At 38.6% G+C, this 18,808-nt stretch overlaps 2 protein-coding genes and 1 long non-coding RNA gene across 5 annotated transcripts in view; 1 reads left to right on the top strand and 2 right to left on the bottom strand.

Annotated features, from left to right (window-relative positions):
• LOC126869565 (protein diaphanous) overlaps nucleotides 1–12,730 on the bottom strand; it is a 17,841-nt gene extending 5,111 nt beyond the window's left edge. Inside the window, exons 1-17 of one of the 2 annotated variants that reach the window (XM_050626291.1) lie at nucleotides 11,391–12,730; nucleotides 10,779–10,861; nucleotides 8,114–8,296; nucleotides 7,728–8,026; nucleotides 7,604–7,624; nucleotides 6,678–6,987; nucleotides 6,212–6,558; nucleotides 5,735–6,026; nucleotides 5,234–5,614; nucleotides 5,017–5,159; nucleotides 4,629–4,896; nucleotides 4,282–4,521; nucleotides 3,940–4,194; nucleotides 3,624–3,788; nucleotides 3,312–3,555; nucleotides 1,206–1,287; nucleotides 116–984 (exon numbers count right to left, since the gene is read on the bottom strand). In XM_050626291.1, coding sequence (XP_050482248.1) covers nucleotides 963–984; nucleotides 1,206–1,287; nucleotides 3,312–3,555; nucleotides 3,624–3,788; nucleotides 3,940–4,194; nucleotides 4,282–4,521; nucleotides 4,629–4,896; nucleotides 5,017–5,159; nucleotides 5,234–5,614; nucleotides 5,735–6,026; nucleotides 6,212–6,558; nucleotides 6,678–6,987; nucleotides 7,604–7,624; nucleotides 7,728–8,026; nucleotides 8,114–8,296; nucleotides 10,779–10,814 — 3,288 coding nt within the window. In that variant the 5' untranslated portion in view covers nucleotides 10,815–10,861; nucleotides 11,391–12,730 and the 3' untranslated portion in view covers nucleotides 116–962. Of the gene's footprint in view, nucleotides 1–115; nucleotides 985–1,205; nucleotides 1,288–3,311; nucleotides 3,556–3,623; nucleotides 3,789–3,939; nucleotides 4,195–4,281; nucleotides 4,522–4,628; nucleotides 4,897–5,016; nucleotides 5,160–5,233; nucleotides 5,615–5,734; nucleotides 6,027–6,211; nucleotides 6,559–6,677; nucleotides 6,988–7,603; nucleotides 7,625–7,727; nucleotides 8,027–8,113; nucleotides 8,297–10,778; nucleotides 10,862–11,390 lie in introns of those variants that run through there. The other variant, XR_007690944.1, reaches the window with a different exon arrangement.
• On the top strand, nucleotides 8,571–16,858 carry LOC126869631 (uncharacterized). The gene is made up of 2 exons (XR_007690953.1): nucleotides 8,571–9,546; nucleotides 16,817–16,858. It is a non-coding gene; the product is annotated as an uncharacterized LOC126869631 (long non-coding RNA).
• Nucleotides 12,880–18,808, bottom strand: LOC126869575 (protein PAT1 homolog 1). Of its 2 annotated transcripts, none has more exons than XM_050626339.1 (9): nucleotides 18,601–18,808; nucleotides 17,752–17,946; nucleotides 17,247–17,658; nucleotides 17,034–17,140; nucleotides 16,432–16,934; nucleotides 16,082–16,292; nucleotides 15,789–15,992; nucleotides 15,388–15,651; nucleotides 12,880–15,299 (listed from the first exon to the last, which is right to left on the bottom strand). In XM_050626339.1, exons 1-9 carry the CDS (start codon nucleotides 18,637–18,639, stop codon nucleotides 15,042–15,044), a joined length of 2,193 nt encoding a protein of 730 aa, XP_050482296.1. In that variant the 5' UTR covers nucleotides 18,640–18,808; the 3' UTR covers nucleotides 12,880–15,041. The 2 variants fall into 2 exon arrangements, with proteins under 2 accessions (XP_050482296.1, XP_050482297.1); XM_050626340.1 differs by lacking the exon at nucleotides 18,601–18,808 and adding an exon at nucleotides 18,282–18,538.

Here is an 18,808-nt window from a genome sequence, read left to right as displayed (position 1 = left end):
TCAAACACAAACCATGTTTTCGCGATTCATCCATTTAGTTATCGAATACCACTCCCTTCGGTCAAAAAGGTGTTTCTATGTATCGTAGTAGTATAAGTAAAGAAAACACGCTACGTTCGATTGTATTGATCGCAATGTATTGATACTATCTAAATTCACATATTCACAATATAGGTACAAATTTCTGTTGGATCCGACGTCAGTACATACAGTATAAACAATCGTCGAATTCGAGATTCGAAAAATAAATTGGTCTTCGGTTACGTTAACGTACCATTCGCATCCATGGCCTAAAATATGTTGAAATTTTTACAGATTGTTTCACGTTCGAACGTCTTTTCCCTCGACGTTTCCATCGATTTGGCACGGTTTTCAAAGGTTTCGCGTCGAGTCAACGAGTCGATTATCGCTACGCCCGTGTTCACGCGATCGAACGAGGCTGATCCATCACCGTGCTCGAGGGATCAGCCGTCTTTGGATAAAAGTTAAGAGAAACACTTGCTGCACGCGAATGTACGTATATGCATATTTACATCGTATATTACTTTGCAATTGTAAAACGCGAACTTTACGGCTAGTAACCAATTTAAAAATAGATCGATCGATAAGTCGAAAATCTGGTAGAAAATTCGGTGAAACTACTTTTCACATGTATTACGTTTATCGACGCATCGAAGTAGCATTCAACGTCATATTGTATATATTATTATACCTACGAAACAATCTCTTGAGACATATCAAATAGAGCAATAGGAAGACTGCTAAATTAATCGTAACTCGTAAAAATCGAAGCTCGTTCTTCCTCTGTAAACCGATACCGAAGAGTCGCGAGGCTTCCCGAGTTTGTCTTTCTTTCTTTCTTTCTTTCTTTCTTTCTTTCCCCGCTTCATCGTTTACCGATAAAACAAACATTCGATCCATCACAGTTTTGAGTTTAGGACGGAAACAGGATATTCCATGGATTATGCCGAGCTTAACAGTTCTCTGCAACAACGATCATTAGGCAAGGTATTATTTCGAAAGTAATCTCTCTATCTGTCTATCTCTGACGATTTTATCTTTGTCGTGATCTCTTCACGCAATTTAGGAACGTATCGTACGCGATAATCGTTTTCGAATATCGTGATATCGATACGCGTATAAGTACCACATCGTGGAGAAAAGATCCAAATACGTATACGCTTAATACGTGTCTAAATACTTACGTCGAAAGTTCCCTTCCCAGTAAACCAGTCCCGACTAATCCTGTACGCGATCGACTTCTATTAAGTTGAGCTCTTCTCTCTGCTGTAAAAAAGAAACATTTACGTCGTATGTATCCGTCTGTTGTACACTTGTACGTGCTATATTAACTCGATCGGTTTGCGTTACGAACGATCTACGTTGTAATCCTTTCTCACACAGCTACCTAAACTTAGCTGGCTAAATTAACTACTGTTTCAGCGAAAATAGTTTAAATACTGATCGATAGTACAAAAAATTTCCTTTATTTATTTGAAAATTACGATATTTACAACGGATGCGATTACAAGTGATCGATGTAGGCGCGCGAGTATATATTCGACGTTCGTCTCCGTATCTAGATCACAGAATGTTGTACAGTCGATAAGTTTTCGTTCCTAAAAAATTAACGTTAAATCGTATTTCACGTGTTTCTTTCTTCTTCACTTTTTTTCCGCTTTCGATAGACTTGCAAAGTCTCCGTCCTCGATTAGTCGTCGAGCTAATGCGATTTTTTTTTAAAAATGAGACCAGCTGGTAAAAATGAGTAATGAGAAGTCAAAGATGAAAAATGGATAAAGTAAAGCAAGCGTGCGTTTGAAACGGCCAAACGCCATCCAATGACATGAAATTGAAATTTCGTAAAAAAGAAAAAAAAAAGAAGTGAAAAGTAACTAAAGAAAAAAAAAAAAAAAAGATGAAAGGAGCGATGAGGCGAGATTCAGTCTTGTCTTGTGGTAAAAAGTACAGGAAAGTAAAGCATCATATCCTGAAACCGTCGTAGTCGTGTAACGTGTCATGTTCGAAAGCATCACGATAACGTCTACGATAACGATACAGACGTTCGACGTGTACCGTCTACCAAAATTTCCAAGCCCGTTTCTGACGTTTCCTTTTCATTAGAACGGTTTGTTTCTCTTTGGTTGTAATCGAAGGTATATCAAGGTGAAAGATATCGAGGTTGTTGTTCATTCGAGACTCGAGAATGGTGTCGGTCACTTGGACAGCGAGTTTGTTCGATTCGGTCGTTTTCATGCTTGTATTCGCGATTTCAGGTTGAACTAAACGTTTCAACATTGTGAATTGGCCGTTCGAATGCTGTATGTTGCACAGATTGTTCTCGTTCTCGTCTTTCCAATGAGCGTTACTGTTGCCGAAATTTTTCGTTCGAATCAACTTTAACGGAGAGGAGATCGTTTTGCCGATTTTCATCGCGATATCACCCATGGATCGCGATATTCTGGTCGACGCAGTGTCGGAACTGGTATCGGAAGCACGGCAAACGGAATAATTTTCGATCAGCGAAACGCTTTCGCTGCTTGGGCTGCCTAAATAACCAAACGATTTCGTTTCACCGGCGATCGTCGACCTCCTCGCATGCTTCGATCTACGACTTTGAACGGCACGACGCACGATACTGTTTCTCTTATGTTTCTTACTTACTATAACGCGTCGTCTTCTCACCGGGCTAAGTTTTAAAGCTTCGCCTACTAAAACCGTCTGGTACAAAACACAGGGTGAAAGTTGTAAGCTCGAACACGGCGACGGATCGTTCGACGCTAGAGATTCGACGTGCGTCGGTGTGCGCTTCTTCAGTTCGTCTATTACGAGTCCATATGACGAGGCCGACGATAAAGTAGCAGCGGTCACGACACTACATTGAACAGAATTGTTGGATGAATTCGAGATTTCATCGAAATTTCGAGATCTTCTTATAGAAATCTCTCTTCTCGGAGTTTCTTCGATCATCGATCGATCGACGCGTGCTCTCTTGTATACGATTTCGGCTTGTTTGCTTTTCTGAAACGAACTGACTCTAGACAGAAAATTCTCTCGCTTGGGCGCTCTCGTGGCCTGATCGAGCAACAAACGCTTATAGAGATGTTGATTCTCTTCCGGTGTCGTATACTTTTCGAAATCGGAACTTGCCGAGCTCGTGACTGCGCCACGAGGAAGAGACGAGGCGACGATTTTATTTCGATTTCGAAGCATGCGCCGCTCGGCTTCTCCCGATTCGTACAATTTAGCCAGCAACAACTTCTCCTTCTTCGTAGATTTCGTCGTAGCATATGCAGCCCTATAGAACTTACCACCAGCGGCGCGTACTTGACGTTTTCTTCGTTGATCCGGCCGACTGAACGCGGAACCAGTTTGAAGAGCCTCCATCAAGCTGTCCATGACACCTTCCTGCGTTTCGTGGGCGTTCATGTCAACCAGTGCTCGTTTCCGCGCAGCCCGTGCTGCTTTCTCCGCTTCTGCTTTTTCTCGTGCCTCTCTCGCTCGTCTTTGTTTCTCTTCTCCCTCTCGTAGTTTTATTATTTCCTTCTGAGCGTGCTATAAGAAAGAAGGAAGAATAGATAAAAGAAACAAACAGTCCAATTCTTCTTGATTTCTTCGCTTACCATAAAATCGTCTTTGAACGTTTTTATATCCCCAAAAAATTCTTCGATCGTGTACTTTTGCTTGTCGAAAGAAAAAAATTCCGAAATTTCGGTGTACAAACTGTCCATATGTTTAAACATATTTTGAAGAACTTCGTAAGATTCACGGGCTTTCTTCGCAAAAGGCTGCGAGTCGATTACACGATAATTAAGGAAAATCGATATATACGAATACAATGCTTATTTGATCAACGACAATTTGATTATCAATCAAACCACGTAAAAATAACGTTCGTATCGTTTGAAAGCGGGCAAAAAGAAATGCAAAAAAGGATACACCCATAACATGCAGGAACAAATCGTCGTTCGATTGTGGGATTTTGGCATTCGATAAATCTTGTTCAAGATTTCGAATATTGGAATCCATCTGTCGCAATGTTCTCTGTACATTTTCTAAGGAAACGCGACTAGCTCTGTCCACGTGTGCTAGCTCTTCTGGGAAGCTCAGACACTCGGGGAATTGTCGTTCTATCGTGTCCACCAAATAGTGCATCAGAGTTTGTTTGTTGTCGACGTCCTTGGTGCTTGTTAACTGAAAATCGAAAGGAAAGATACGATATCGCGAACGATGGCGACACATCTCGTGTTTACGGTCCAATGACAAAGCGTTGCAACACACCTTGGTAAGAAAACTGATCTCGAATCCGAAGGCTTGGCCGTTTTTCGAGCCGGAATTCATGTAATTGCCAAGCAGGAGAATAAGTTCGAGAATTTTGGCAAATTTTTTGCTACCTTTTACTTCTTCGCAGGCTGCCGTCCCCGCTACTATGTCCGGCTTTACATCTTGCACCAGTTCTTCGTACCGTAGCATGAAACTTAACGATCTCAGTCTCGGCAATAATCTCTTGATCGTTGATATCTATAGTACACATCGATTCGAAGATGTTTCAATGATCTGATACGTTCAAAGAATCTTCGTCTTCCGCATGAGCGGAAGGTCGATTGAGATATCTCAACTGTACTCACGGTAATGCAAAATTGTTCGGCCTCTGTCAAGTCGTCGTACTGATCTTTGTAGAGTTGTAGTTTCGACAGTTGGTCCGGTGGTGGTAAATACTGTATCAGCCCTTGAAGTATATTGTCCGAGATAACGGGTCCTTCGCACTTGAGTAAACATGACTTGACCTCTTCGTACGACGTGTGTTTTAAAGTACCATTAAGTAGTATAAGAATATTTTGTGCAGCTTTGCCATCCAGGACTTTAAGGTCTTTAACTTTCTTCGACGGAGCTGATCTGCGCAACCAGGAGGAAAAGATAACAATTACGTTAGCAAGATTCTTTGTGTTTCACATTTTAACAACAACGGATAATCGTTATTAGATCGAGAGAATGATTGGAACGCTGTCAAATTACTTGTCCACGACATCGTCGATTTTCTTCCCGCTCGGTTTCGATGCGAACTTTTGAACTAAGCCGTCTAATATCTCGGGCCTGGCCAACTTATCCTCTTGCACTTTTGTCCAAAACGACTTTTCGGTAAGTTTATGAGGCATGATCTACGGCACGTGTTGCATCATAATAGTTTCTCTAATTAGAAGAAAAAGGAAAGTCGTATCTGATAGATATTCACCGCCTTCCAGTTTGCTCTCTTCAACGGTGCGTCAACTTCCCACTTTTTCTTCGGTTTCAGTCCTAAAGGTAGCGATTGCGGAGCAGCGTTCAAGCCTGGAACGAACCCAGGCATCATCGGTGGAGGTACCGGACCGAATCCTGGCATCGGTGGAGGTGCCGGTCCCGATCCCGGGGCCATACCAGGCATAGGCGGTGGTGGAGGTCCCGCAAATCCGGGAAGAGGTGGCGGAGGTGGACGCGGCCCGCCGAAACCTGGTAGTGGCGGCGGCGGCGGCGGCGGTGGCATTCCCGATCCGGGTCCGCCCGCATTTGCGAGCGGAAGCGGTGGAGGTGGCGGTGGATTGGCTATTCCTGGTGTGGACGAACACTTCGTACCATTCTGTGTGCGCGTATCGTAAATCAAAGGAGGCAGTTATTACTAATTGACGTAAATTACAAACGTAGATTACAAGCAGAAATCTGCGTTTACTCGGCCGAGCGAATTTAACGGGAAACTCACAGCGTTAACACCGGTCGATCTCGCTCCTCCTTGTTCCAGCTCCCTAATCTTGTTCTCCGCGTGTTGGAGTTTCGCCTCCGCTTCCTGCTTACTAGCTATGGCCTCTTCCAACTTTTGCGATACTTCGACCAATCGTCTTTCTTCCTCTGCCCGCGATTTCTCCACCAACGTATCAATCAACGGTTGAACGTCGATTTGAAAGCGCTTGGTTGCGCTAAAATCCGGATCACAGCCTGAACGGTGCAACACTATTTGCGATACGCATTCTTCTATCAGTTTATAGTAGGCCGGCCTGTTGGAGGAAAAAGAAAAGAAAAGGGAGGGAAAGGAGAGCAAAGGGAAGCAAAGCATAGGAAAGAAAAAGGATGGAAGGAGAACAAAATAGTAATAGTAACGATGATAGAAATAATAAAAAAAAACGATATCGATGAGTAAATATAGTATAACAGCATGCAAAAGGTTGTAGCTCTTTCCTACCTCACCAGAGCATCGTCTCTGACGAATAAAAGATGTTGAAGTATCGACAAAAAATATGGTTCCGCGGATGTTTCCATCACCATATTTTTAATCACTTCGAAACAATCGTTTACATCGTCCAATTCCAATCGAACATGATCGAATCTTTGAACAAATTCTTCGTAATCTTCCTCCTTGTGATCATTGAAAATTTTTAGATGTCTGGCCAGATCCTCGGATTCGTTCTTTTCCAACGTCTCTAAAATATCAGCCAAGCCGACTCGCATGATTTCATTTCGCAAATGCAATCTAAAGTCTAGTTCTTCGGCCGAAGAAATGATGGAATTGATAAGTTGAAGGCACTCCACCTATCGAAAGAGCGTGTCATCGAATTACGAACCAAACGAGAACGAGAAAGGACGAAAAGAGCGAGGGAAGCGAAAGAGTCGAAGATTAATCGGAAAAGACAGGAAGAGAAGAAACGTACCCGTAAGTTCTCGTTCTTCTTGTTCATCAGGCCCTGTACGATCGGTAAAAATCTTTCTCTTCCTTTGAATTCACCGTTCATGGTGATCGCGTCCAACACTTTCTTGTGGCTGTCGCTCGAAATGAGACAAACCGCGCCAAGCAATTTCACAGCTTCGGACATGACCGATGGTTTGGTCGGCTCTAACGATCTGGCTACGATCGTGAGTGCTTCGTGATGAGCCAACATCTCCTTTATGCCGACGGTGTTATTCATAATAGCCTTTAAACATCGGATGCATTCGTACTGTATTCGCTCGTACCGGTTGTCACTGTCACAGAACATGGAAAGGCATCAGTGTAACGTCATCTGAATCTGTTACAGCGAACAAAATAAAAAATAAAAATATAGTTCCGATAAGCTACAGTCGAGCCAACTATTCGAAAAGAAATCGCGAAGGAACTGCATTAGCATCCATCATCGTGGAACGTTCGAATAGACTAATTTCGAATGGCTCTCGATTTTCGACTAGTCGACTAGCGCTATTGTACAGAGCATCGCATAGGCAGATCATCATGCAATTAAATACCGATTGTGAGTTGATATTACACGTTTCCTAGTTTAACTCTAATCGTCGAACCTTTGAAAGGTATACTTTCAAAAGAAATAATAAGATAATTAATAAATAAAAAAATATATATTGAAAGGAGCCGGTTGTTGGCATAGAATGGATAGAATATCATCCAGAAGTTTATGTTACATACATATGTATATGTAGAAGGTGTATTATACGATTATACACGTATAGGATAGGCACGCGCGCTATCATACATACTTAAACGTGCACCAACGTTAATATCGAAAGCTAAAAATAAAAAAAGGAAACGATGCAGAAAAATCTATCTTGCTAATAAAATTAAAGCAAATAGTATTTTTACATAAATTACCTATCGTAATATATGAAGGCACTGCAATAGAACAACACGAACATTAGAAATTCTTAGTCGGACAATATCGAATACCGATGCTATGACACAACGCAACGATGTTTTTTTTATCGGTAATACTTACTTCCGATAGCATTCGTTGAGCGTCGCTAAAACCTGTTTCAATCCTTTGGTGCCGAATTCTTGAACCCAACTCAAAGGATTGTTCGTCAACGCTATTCTTAACGACTCGATGCAGTTGTAGATTTTGTTGACGCTCAAATCGGGTTGCGCCAAATACTGTATGTAATCCGCTGGTTTATCAAATTTTGATCTATTCTCCTGTATGCTACCTTTGTAATGCAAAACCAGCATCTCCCTCTTCTTTGTTTCCGATTGTTGTCTCAAGGGCTCTTTCTTCTCCTCGGTCAGATTCATGTTGGCCTGTTTTTCGCGAAAACTTGATCATCTCGAAAACCTCCACGCGTGTCCGGATAGCGGTCGTCAATCGAGAAATCGACCTCAACTCACCAACATCTCCTCGAATTTGTCGTTCACCGTCTCTTTGTCCATTCTTTCGATGATACAACGTTGTTGTTCAATTTCATTGAAATCGTCACCGGAATGGGGTCGTGGTATAGTGTTGTTTCCCGAACCACTTCTGACCCCACCTCCACGCCCGGACTTTTTTGGCCGGCCGAACCATGTGTCCAGCTGAAACGAAAAATTAGAAAGAGATAAAACGACAAAAAATATTCAAACGATCGCGTTCGTCGCCGTTCTAATACGACCGGATGTTTTAACGCGGAAGCTTGGCACGCGCGTGGCATTTACACACGGCGCCGGCGTTACGTTTCAATTTCCAATCGTACATCATCGTTCAGCGAATCGACGGATAATCGTCCTCCGTCTCTGTATCAGCTTCTTTCTCGACGATAAACAGTTTCGCTTCTCGATATCGAGTCTTACCCAATCTGTGATCATCGGTCGATGTCTTCTCGTATACGGTAACGGTAACGATGCGCTAGAACCGCGCGACTCATCGGAGCTTCTCTCTCCGAATCAGATCTCTGACAGTTTCTACCACGTAAAAATTGCCGATATCTCTTGCCACTTCTTACATCGATACTTTTCAAATTTTTCAATGTACGATCCAATCGAACACGACGTTATCGCGATATTACCACGATCTTTCTCAAAAAGATATCTTTCGCGATAAAGAGAACTTCATAAAGTTGGCGATATTCGCGATTATTCGTCGCACGAGGTTTGTTTTCACACAGCGGTAAATCGAGACAATGCGAGCGTATCTCTGGCTCGGATAGGCACTGAATCGTAGAGCGAAACGTATCCTCGAAGTAACCTCGCGAGCGGATGGTAAGATCGAGTTAACGGCATTAAGAAGAGCGAGTCATCGAACGGGTCGAAAGAAGGGAAGTTTGAGATCGCGTTAGTCAGAGTGGCGGATTGGAGAGACGCGCGTGCGTAGTCGGTGTGAGTCTACCCACGACCGGCCGAGTAGATCGTCGTCGTGTCATGTCGCGCATCGGTGTTTACACGTTCGCGCCTCTCGATGCGTTCACCGACGGATTCAGGCAACCAAAGGTTTCTTCAACCTTCCTCGCGTTTATCGCAACGCTACTTTCTCCCACAATTTCAGTCCCTTACGATCGTTCCAGCGCAGTTCCTTTCCTTTTCTCGTCTCGCCAGAGTTCTTTCTCTCGCTCTCTGATTCTTAACTTTCGTTCTTTCGCGTAAAATGGATAAACGCGTAATTATTCCAATATCGATAGAATCGCATTCGTCAGCCCCTAAGAAGAACCGAGTGTCGACGATTCTCAGGTTCGGTGTCTCCTACGTGATACTTCTGATTGTACGTCATAACCGCGAATAGCTCAAGGTTGCGGCAGTTCGTATAAAAATGTGGTCTGAAAATGATGGAAGCGTCACTCGTGCCACAAAAGGTATTACGTTTCGATACGACTTTGCTTTCAAGACCCACGTCTAAACGCTAACCTTCCTATTGACTATAAAAACTGCAACAACAATTCGTTGATAACGCTGAACGTGACAAACAATAAATATGTCGACGCAGAGTCACATAGTACGAGAAACGAAATATCTTTCGCGCGTGCATGAGATCAGTTGTGCGAATAATCGATGATGTAATCCACTAAACTGACAGCTGACTCTACTTTCCTTTAATTTTTTCCTCCATTGTCTCTTATTCCTCTCGTTCCCTACTCGTTCCTGCGTCAGAAGAGCCAACTGTAACCGTTCCCGTACGTTGTACTTACTTTAAATACCAATTCTCGATTATTTATACATCAACCGTTAGAAATAAACATAGCGTAAAGCGTTAGAAATCTTTTGAATTTGTGGAATGTGAATGATGGAAGAGAGAAAACCGGTTTTTATTCGTCAAACTCTTCTAAAATGCATGAAAATATTGGAAAAGATCTCAGTTACGGTAAAAGAGATGAAAAAAGAACGAGGAAAGGAACGAAGAAGGAGATGAAGGGAATGAGAGAGAGAGAGAGAGAGAGAGAGAGAGAGAGAGAGAGAGAGAGAGAGAGAGTGGGGTCAGGGGTGTGGAAGCGACAGAAACCGATATGAAAAAAAGATGAAATGGAAAGAGTCAAGGTATATCAAACTAAATTGTCGCGTCCCTGATAGCTTGTTACCTTGTCCTAGTATCTCATACGTCGTGCATTACGCTTTCGTGGAATAATTGTCTTTTCCGTATGCGAAACAATTTACCTTGAACGATCGTTGTGACTCATACGCGACGACACTGTTATTTTCGATTACAACGGTCGAAAACTCGACCACCTTTTCTTACTTATTCAGTCGGAACTGAAATTTATTTTGATTTAATGCCTTTTCCGTTATCGCGTTGCGCCGCAAAGAAACTGATAATTATACGGCAGGAAATGTAACATATATACTTACATACGTGTACGTATATACACCGTATCGCTATTTCGCGTTTGACAAACGTATATGCATATTCCACTACTCAAAAATATTCTAATTTTGTCTTTTCTACGTTTTCTTTCTCTCTTTTTTTTTGTTCATTTCTATACATGTGCATATACTATAATGTTGACGTCACGCGTTAATTTCAACTTGGTGGATATATTTTGCTTTTTACATTTTCATTAAATTTTCTAACTATTAACAGTAAAATACTTACAAAACCTACAGATGTTTTGTCTTTTCTGTTGGCCATAGCTCGATCTCCTTCAATTGTTACCTTCTATTGTACATTTTTCTCCTCTGTAAGAAATATAAAGAACTTTGTATAAGCATAAATCTTTAGTAATGGTCTACGTATCAATGACATAGACTGCTTTATGTCGAAATAACTACTTTACTGATAACTAGCTGTAATTACTTCAACTAATTTTAGTTAATATTTTAGCTGATTGTACGTGGTAATGTTTTAAACTTGGAAAAGCAACAACAGGTGGTTCCGGAAACCAAAATACTACGTATGATTAAATGATAATCAAATATCATGTACAATATCTTTATATTAAACTAAAGTGTAGTAAATCAAAGCTAGTAAATAATGACTATCGTTCTTGACCCTTATCTTTGATTCCTATTTAAGCTATGTAAATTAAATTTTAAACGGATCAAGCTGTTACCAAGCTGTTCTATACAAAAAAATTTTCTCAATATGAAATATTTGCTGAAAATGAAGATACCGTGAAAGTAGTACCAGCAAAAGTAGTTAATTCCGATAATACATTTTACTTGAATATAAAATGACCTTTTTTACACAATTGTTTTGAATACTTACCTGATTTGATTTAAAATTTTATTCACCAAGGGATACACTTTTGGTAACCATAAATTCAGCGTTGTTCGCATTCATTCGTAACTTGTATAAAATTAATTCGGCGAACAAACTTAATAATTTGTAGTAAACCATAAGAAAAATACTTGCAATTTCTTGAGCGAACTAAAATGATCTTTCCACAGATAAATATTCATTTCATCCGTTATGACAATGGAACACCTGCCAATAAGATACAACCTCCTAAGGAGAGAAAAATTGTCAAGTTATTAACTAAAATTTCTACACTTTCACGCAAAAAGGTAATGGACTGTAAAACGCTGATAACGAATTACATCGACTAGGGAAAGAAAACCGTCACATCAGTTAATATTCGTTAAACGAATAACCGTACCACAACGAGTAGCATGCGGAGAAACGTTGCTCGAACACCAGCGCCAATCAGCAACGAACCACAAATGCTAGTTTCGCCGCAAACACCTATCTGCGTCGGTATCGTAGAAATTCTTTTATCACTATTGACTGCTGCCTTCCTCCTATAACTCTCTTGCGTATTATATTCTAACGGTAGACGCGTAACAAACGCCAAACGATATTGTAATACTCTAGTAATTGTTACATTACATATAATCTATGTATGTATTCTTTATTACTTACATAAAAAAACATTTATCTATTCATAGACTCTCTCGTATTACCGTAGTGTGAAATGATATCGAATAACGAGTTCTATAGAATGCAAAACATTTATTGGTTTATATAGATTTCATTAGATTTAAACCATATCAGTTCTGTGCATACATATTAAAGTAGAATTATTACCGCTGATCACATTAAAAATGTATGTACAATGCGCGATTTCACTGTTATTCGTGTACCGAACTACTGCTAGGTAGAAATTGATGAACAAATATTAATCCTTCTGGAAATTTCTCTTTCCAAAAAGATAATTTTATGTCTGAATTCGTTTCTACTAGTATCGCTCGTGTAAACACAATGAATGCGATGTTGCTATAAAAATATATCTTTAATGAAAGATAAAACGACTGTTTCTTCGATTGATTCGATCTAGTTTACGAAATATTAAATTTTTCGTTTTCTTATGGTATTTCTTACTGTATTTATTTAGAAACATGCACTATAAAAGAGGAATTGAGTTACTATCTCACACGATATACATACTGACTATTCGTAGTTAGATATTATGTACATAAAATTAACTTCGCGGTTGATTTTAGTCGATATACGTATGTATACATACATATATGCGAGGGGTTGTATGTAAATAAATACATACATAAATCTACGCGTATGTGTCAACGATAATTTGTTAGTTAATATGTATTATACATGCTAAACTCGTTTCAATGAAATAATAATCAAAGATACATCGATCGCATTGTTGTACAGTACGTACGCGATACTTTTAGCAGACGATTGGAATAAAAAGATATACGCGTTTCGTGAGATTATATGCAAGGGATAACGCGAATTAAACTTTATAATACAGTTTAATTTCAAAGATTAAAAAATTTGTACAGTCTCAACAAATATCTTTCATCCGAGATTAAGAAATCGAAATGTGCTCGCTTCAACTCGGTAATCGGATCGTTATTTTACAAATGACAAGGATATATCTAGTTTCTTGCGAAATTTCAACCAGCCTCGGTCCACCACGTAAACAATAGCTTTTCACAGTAATAACGTGTATTGCCTGTTGTATCGCGGTAATTAATTCATGGATAATAAATTTACCAAAATTACTATACCGAGGATTTAAAAGCTCGTGAAACTTAAAAAACATTTTTGATAGGAAGAGAAAGTAACTGGCAATGTTTGAAATTACGACCTTATACTACAGAAGGAGGGAGTGTTATGTCGGGTTGCGATGTAACGCTATACATAATTTAATGTAAATCCGACATATGTATTAATTCTAACTCAGACATGTCGAATCACTTGTTGATTTCACGATCGTTATAGACATTGAAAAATAATGCAATCTTTTTTTGTATCATTTTTATAATTTTTTCCCTTTTTTCTTGCAAAAATGACGTAATGCTATATCGCGGAAGCGAAAACTATACTCTTTTTCGCATCCGATTATAAAATATATGAAGTCATTCATTCATCAGAGTCGTTCTATGTACAAGCTAAATGTACATAAGAATTTATAAATATATACTGCAATAAAAAAAGTAACCGTTTATACTGTGCACCAAAGGCCATGTCGTCGTATATTTTAAATCGCTTTCCATGCTTTTGCTAGTTGCCACTATAATTCTTGCGACCATTTCACACTAGGTACGCAACATTTTATTCGATAATAATCCTGCTCTTAAAATACGCATTAAATCAGTTGCAAACGGATATTGTGAAATAATTGGCGAATACACGACGGACAAGACGAAATCGTTAAGTTCGCGTGTCTCTGTAATGTTCACGATATAATTATACATACTACAGACCCAAGTTTTCAATACGCTAATTGTTACATAAAAACATTGCCATATTTCAGCACTTCATATAGAAACTTACATAATCATTGCATATATGACTCCCATACCTTTTCAAAGATACGACGCAAACGAATGAACAATCAACTATTTTCGTATATAAATGTCAATCTTACGTAAAGATAAAACATTATCTTATATAATTAATCCTGATTAACAAATAACTTTATCGTAGCATACTGTTTCACATTCAAAATATTATACGAAATTAGTAAACTACCAGTTACCTCAACGCAATCTCTTTTTATCTTTTTTGCAAGTTTATGGATTACGGGTACAGCATTGCCATTTATCTAGCAGAAACACGCGAGTATGTTTTAGTTCGAAATAAAGATAAAAAGACTGTCACTCTCATTCTCCCTCTCCCCTCGTTCGCCGAGGAAAAAGAAAATTAATTAAAAAAAAAAAAAAAAAAAAAAAAAAAAGAAAACGGAATGGAATATACGAAAAGAAAGAAAGAGATGAACAACGACGGAAAGGGAAGGAAGGAAATATTCTCGATAAAAGGGAGTATTTGTTCCCACGTCTATCGAAGAAAGATATAAATTCAATTAACGAACGATGATAATACGTTCAATGAAGTTCTTAAAGTTCAAACGCAATTCAAACAATATACCGTACACATCTACAAGACCGCGAGGTATTATGTTATAATAAACATAATATAGGAATTGGATTTCCGTTAAAAAAAAATCATGCTAGAAATATACTTTACAAAAGCAAAAAAGGAAAAATAGGAGAACGACGAACAAAGAGCATAGGAAAATAAGATGTGTAAGTTATGCGTTGAATATGTATAATCAATACCTGCTTTACGTAGTAAACTTAGAAAAAGAAAAATTATAAACACCATACAAGATATATTAAGCAATAACTGCGTTATTTTCGATATAATAAATACCGTTATGTTTGCAAATAAACGCAAGAGGCATACGTATATTATGTGGAATTTGGGTATTGATTATACTAAAATATTTAGTTATATGCAAGAAATATTTGATTAATCTTAACCGTTGTAACAGTATTAAAATATTTGCGATTTTCCTTCAGTGTAATTTGTCGTTCAGTTAATAATAATAATGATAATAATAAAAAGCAAGTTTTAATGAAATGCCAAAAAATATCTAATAACGTTCAACTATCGAGAAGGATTGGCATCAGTTAGTAGAAGTTCCAGAGTTGTATATCTCCCACATTTTAAATGAGATAGTCGATTTAAATGCTGATTGAGCGTATTTGCAGCAATCGGTCGACAAGGTGCGACACAGGGTGGAGTTTCACCAATTATTTCGATGATGTTTGTTATGAAAGATGACCAATCCGAAGACGAAGAATCATCCGTGGTATATAATTTTTCTGCTTGTTCGAACATCGAAGCAATTACAGATACACCAAACTAAACAGAAAAGCGTACAAATGTAGAAACCGATGTACAAAGAAATGCGGAAACTTAAAAGGTTTAACAGTAAGATTAATAAACAAACCTTGTTTGTCAGTGCAAAAGCTAAACTGTTGTTCTTGATTGGTTGACTAGCGGAATCAGACAGCGATCGAGCTAGTCGAAGTATTGTACCGAATTTGTGTACGGTATCGAACCAACGTTGAAATTCCGAATGCAGACTCATCAATAGATGGGAATCTCTACGTCCTATCATAGCTAATCCTCGAAATATCACATTCCATATTTCTTCTAATTGATTGCGATGTTCCGTTACATTCAAATATGGGAAAAACCTCAGTAATAGCGTCTGTGGCAAACAATGATATTGGAACGATAGAGACATAGTTTCAATAACGAGAAAAACAAGTTTCTCTCTTTTCCTTGTTTTTAAATATTCCTACTTTTTTTTAACAGCATAATATTTCATTCTTAACTCTTACTTACCTTTCCTTTTCGAATACTTAGCATGCTTGGTAATTTATCATCTTGTATTAACTGGAGAAAAGCCGATAACATCATATTTATTAAATCTGTACTGCTTTTCTTATGATTATTTGCTTCGTTTTCGCCTTCTTGATTTTGTTGTTGTTCGTTAAGCAGAGCCAAAGGATTGTGCAGATCTTCTAATCTCAATTGGATTATATATAACTGAAATTATAATGGTTCACGTAATAGATGCTTGCAGATAACAAAATAGAACGTTTGCTAATTAAACGGACGAGAGAAAAAGCCAATACCCTTTCAATTTCCAGTAATAATTGCCTTGTTCGTTTCGTATCTTTTTGTTGTATTTGAGTAGTTAATTGAGGATCACTATTCGGTACAACATCCATGTCAATGACTTTTCGCGGTGCAATAACACTGGCGAACTGTAATTTTCCCAAAGAATTTTCAAACTGTGCCGGTATATATATGGGCCTTGAAAGCACATGTGGTTGTTCTCGATCCCTGGAAATACAGGTAATAACTGCGGTGATAAAGAGATCAGGTGAAAACCCCGAAATTGAGAGAAACAAGAAGAAACAAAGCGAGAGAGAGAGAGAGAAAGAGAGAAAGGGAAACAATGAAATAGAAGAAAAAGATTCACCTGGAATCTCTATGATAACTATTATTATTGTTATTGTTGTGTTGCTTTTTATCTTTTTGTTCTTGATTTATACTCTGTCTGTTTCTTCTGTCGCAGAAAACAATATAATAATAATCGTCGACATATGGCTCATTTGTGTTAAGTTGCAATAATTGAATATTAATTAACCACTGTTTCTCTCGACTACTCATGAGACCGGCGTATTCATCATATTCTCCCGAACCTATCACACCATTTATTCCTTGACAGTGATGATTATAATGATATTGTCGCTGATTATTTCGATCATGGTTACGATGATACTGGTTATTCTTAAAAAATGGTTGATGATTTCCTTGTTGTTCCCCATGATGGAAAGCTCTATTTTGATTTCTTTGATTTCCAGAATGCGAAAAAGAATGTTGCTGTTGCTGATGACCAGTCTGATTGCTAGAGAAAGGAGGTATTATGCTATGGTCGGCTCGTAAAAACGGAGGAGGACATAAATTCGAAAGCGGTGCTTGCTGCAAAAATACGATAGATTTTAGTAAAGATAAAAAACTTTTCTTACGAAGCTTTTCTTAAAAGATTTACGTCGAAGTAACTGTAAAGATAAAACTTACTGGTGGAAAATTATTGCAAAATGAATTATGAATTGGTTGCCGCTGAGCAGTATGTGGGAGCATCAAATGTGCCGCTAAAGGATATCTTAATACATTTCCAGTTTGATCTATGGAAATAAATGCGTTGGTTTTAGAAGAAAACAACATGTATTTGTATTTGTATTTTCCGGATTCGTCTGTGTTAAAATTTAATCATTGCGAAAATGTACTTACTTGGTAATAATCTAGGGTGCTGTAAAAACTGAGGATGAGGAAATCTCATGTTTGGTGGTAAAACAACAGGATGTGGAGGTGGTATACCCAACCCCGGTGGGAAGCGCGGCGGTGCAGATAAAGATTCAAACAAAAGCGATCCATCGGATTTCTGTTGTTGTTGATGTTGTTGCTGCTGCGTCTGAACAGGTTTATTTAATCTAGGTGGTGGCCTGTTTGCAATTAATCCCTTTTCTAGTTGTTCAACCGTACAAACATTGGTTAATGGGGATGTTAAGCTTAATGGTGGTCGAAGTTTAGGAAGGGATAAGTTGGAAGGACAATCCCATACTCCAGGGCGTGGAATGATACCTTCTTTCTCATCTAGTACCAAGTGGGATAAATTATCTTCAATATTTGTATCAGTTACATTCTGTAACAATAATCGTATCACCAAATAAGTATATAATAAGTTAGTTTGCCATTCGGTATAGATATTTTTTGTAAGAAAAAGATAAGCATTTACTTTTTTGTCTAAAGTACTTTGATGATGAGGACGACTGGATTCTGTAATCTCGGCAAGTTTTTCATGGTCTTTCTCCCAATCGCCAATAGTAGCTTCAGAACCAAATGTTTCATCGTTTAGAGCATCGTATTCTTCCTCTTCTCCCAGATCATCTTCCTCGAATGGACACCCAAGACCATCCTCTAAACTGTTATTCTGTATAAATGAGAGAAAACAAGGTAAATAAAATAAAATAAACTAAACTAAAAAGACACGTTACTATGAGTAAACTATCGTAGATAAAAATCAATTCTTTCGAGCTAGACAAAATTTCGATAGGATAATGAGATAAAGGTACGCGAGTAGTAGGAAACTATTCAATGATCGTTCGTTTTCCTGGCATTGCTGAAACGATAGGCATAGGAGTCGTCGAACGGAAAACTAGAACGAAACAAAGTAAAAGAAAAATTAGGACAATAATAATTAATACGAAGACGGTAGTGTTAATGACCTTTGAAGGGATCAAACATTGGCGAGGTTATGCGACGTACCTCCATAACGACTCGAGGAGGTACTGATATCTACTACGTGCTTTAGAAACGATATACGTACGCATAAAGAAATAATATGCGAATTCAAAATATTAGAAATTTGGTAAACAGACTTTGTCGATTCCTATATTGTAAATAAGATACTGGCTATCGAGGAACTACACGAACACTGTTCAATTCTTTTTACTCCGGGGAAACCACGACGCGATTCTTAGTGAAAAAGTCGTGCACAATCTCGTACTTTCGTCGCGCTGTTTTCCACTCTTTTCAAATAGAGTTGGGAATGTAAGGTTCATCCAACAGAAAAAGGCTTACTTACTGCAAGCGACGTATCAAAACCGAAAAAGAAGTCTGCCATTTGTTGAAATTAAATGTGCAAAATGACATGTTCTGACCAAACGTCAAGCGATACGAAATGCATCAGCTGTCATGGCGGTCATACTGTATAAATTCACAGCTGTATTCTAGATGTCGCGGCCGTTCCTAGAAAAGCCATAGAATATTTACTACTTGGTGGCTAGAAGCTA

The sequence above is a fragment of the Bombus huntii genome, chromosome 9 (genome assembly GCF_024542735.1).
Source record: "Bombus huntii isolate Logan2020A chromosome 9, iyBomHunt1.1, whole genome shotgun sequence".
Lineage (NCBI taxonomy): Eukaryota > Metazoa > Arthropoda > Insecta > Hymenoptera > Apidae > Bombus > Bombus huntii.
Note: the sequence above shows the minus strand (reverse complement) of the source record. Positions and strands in the feature narration are given on the sequence as shown.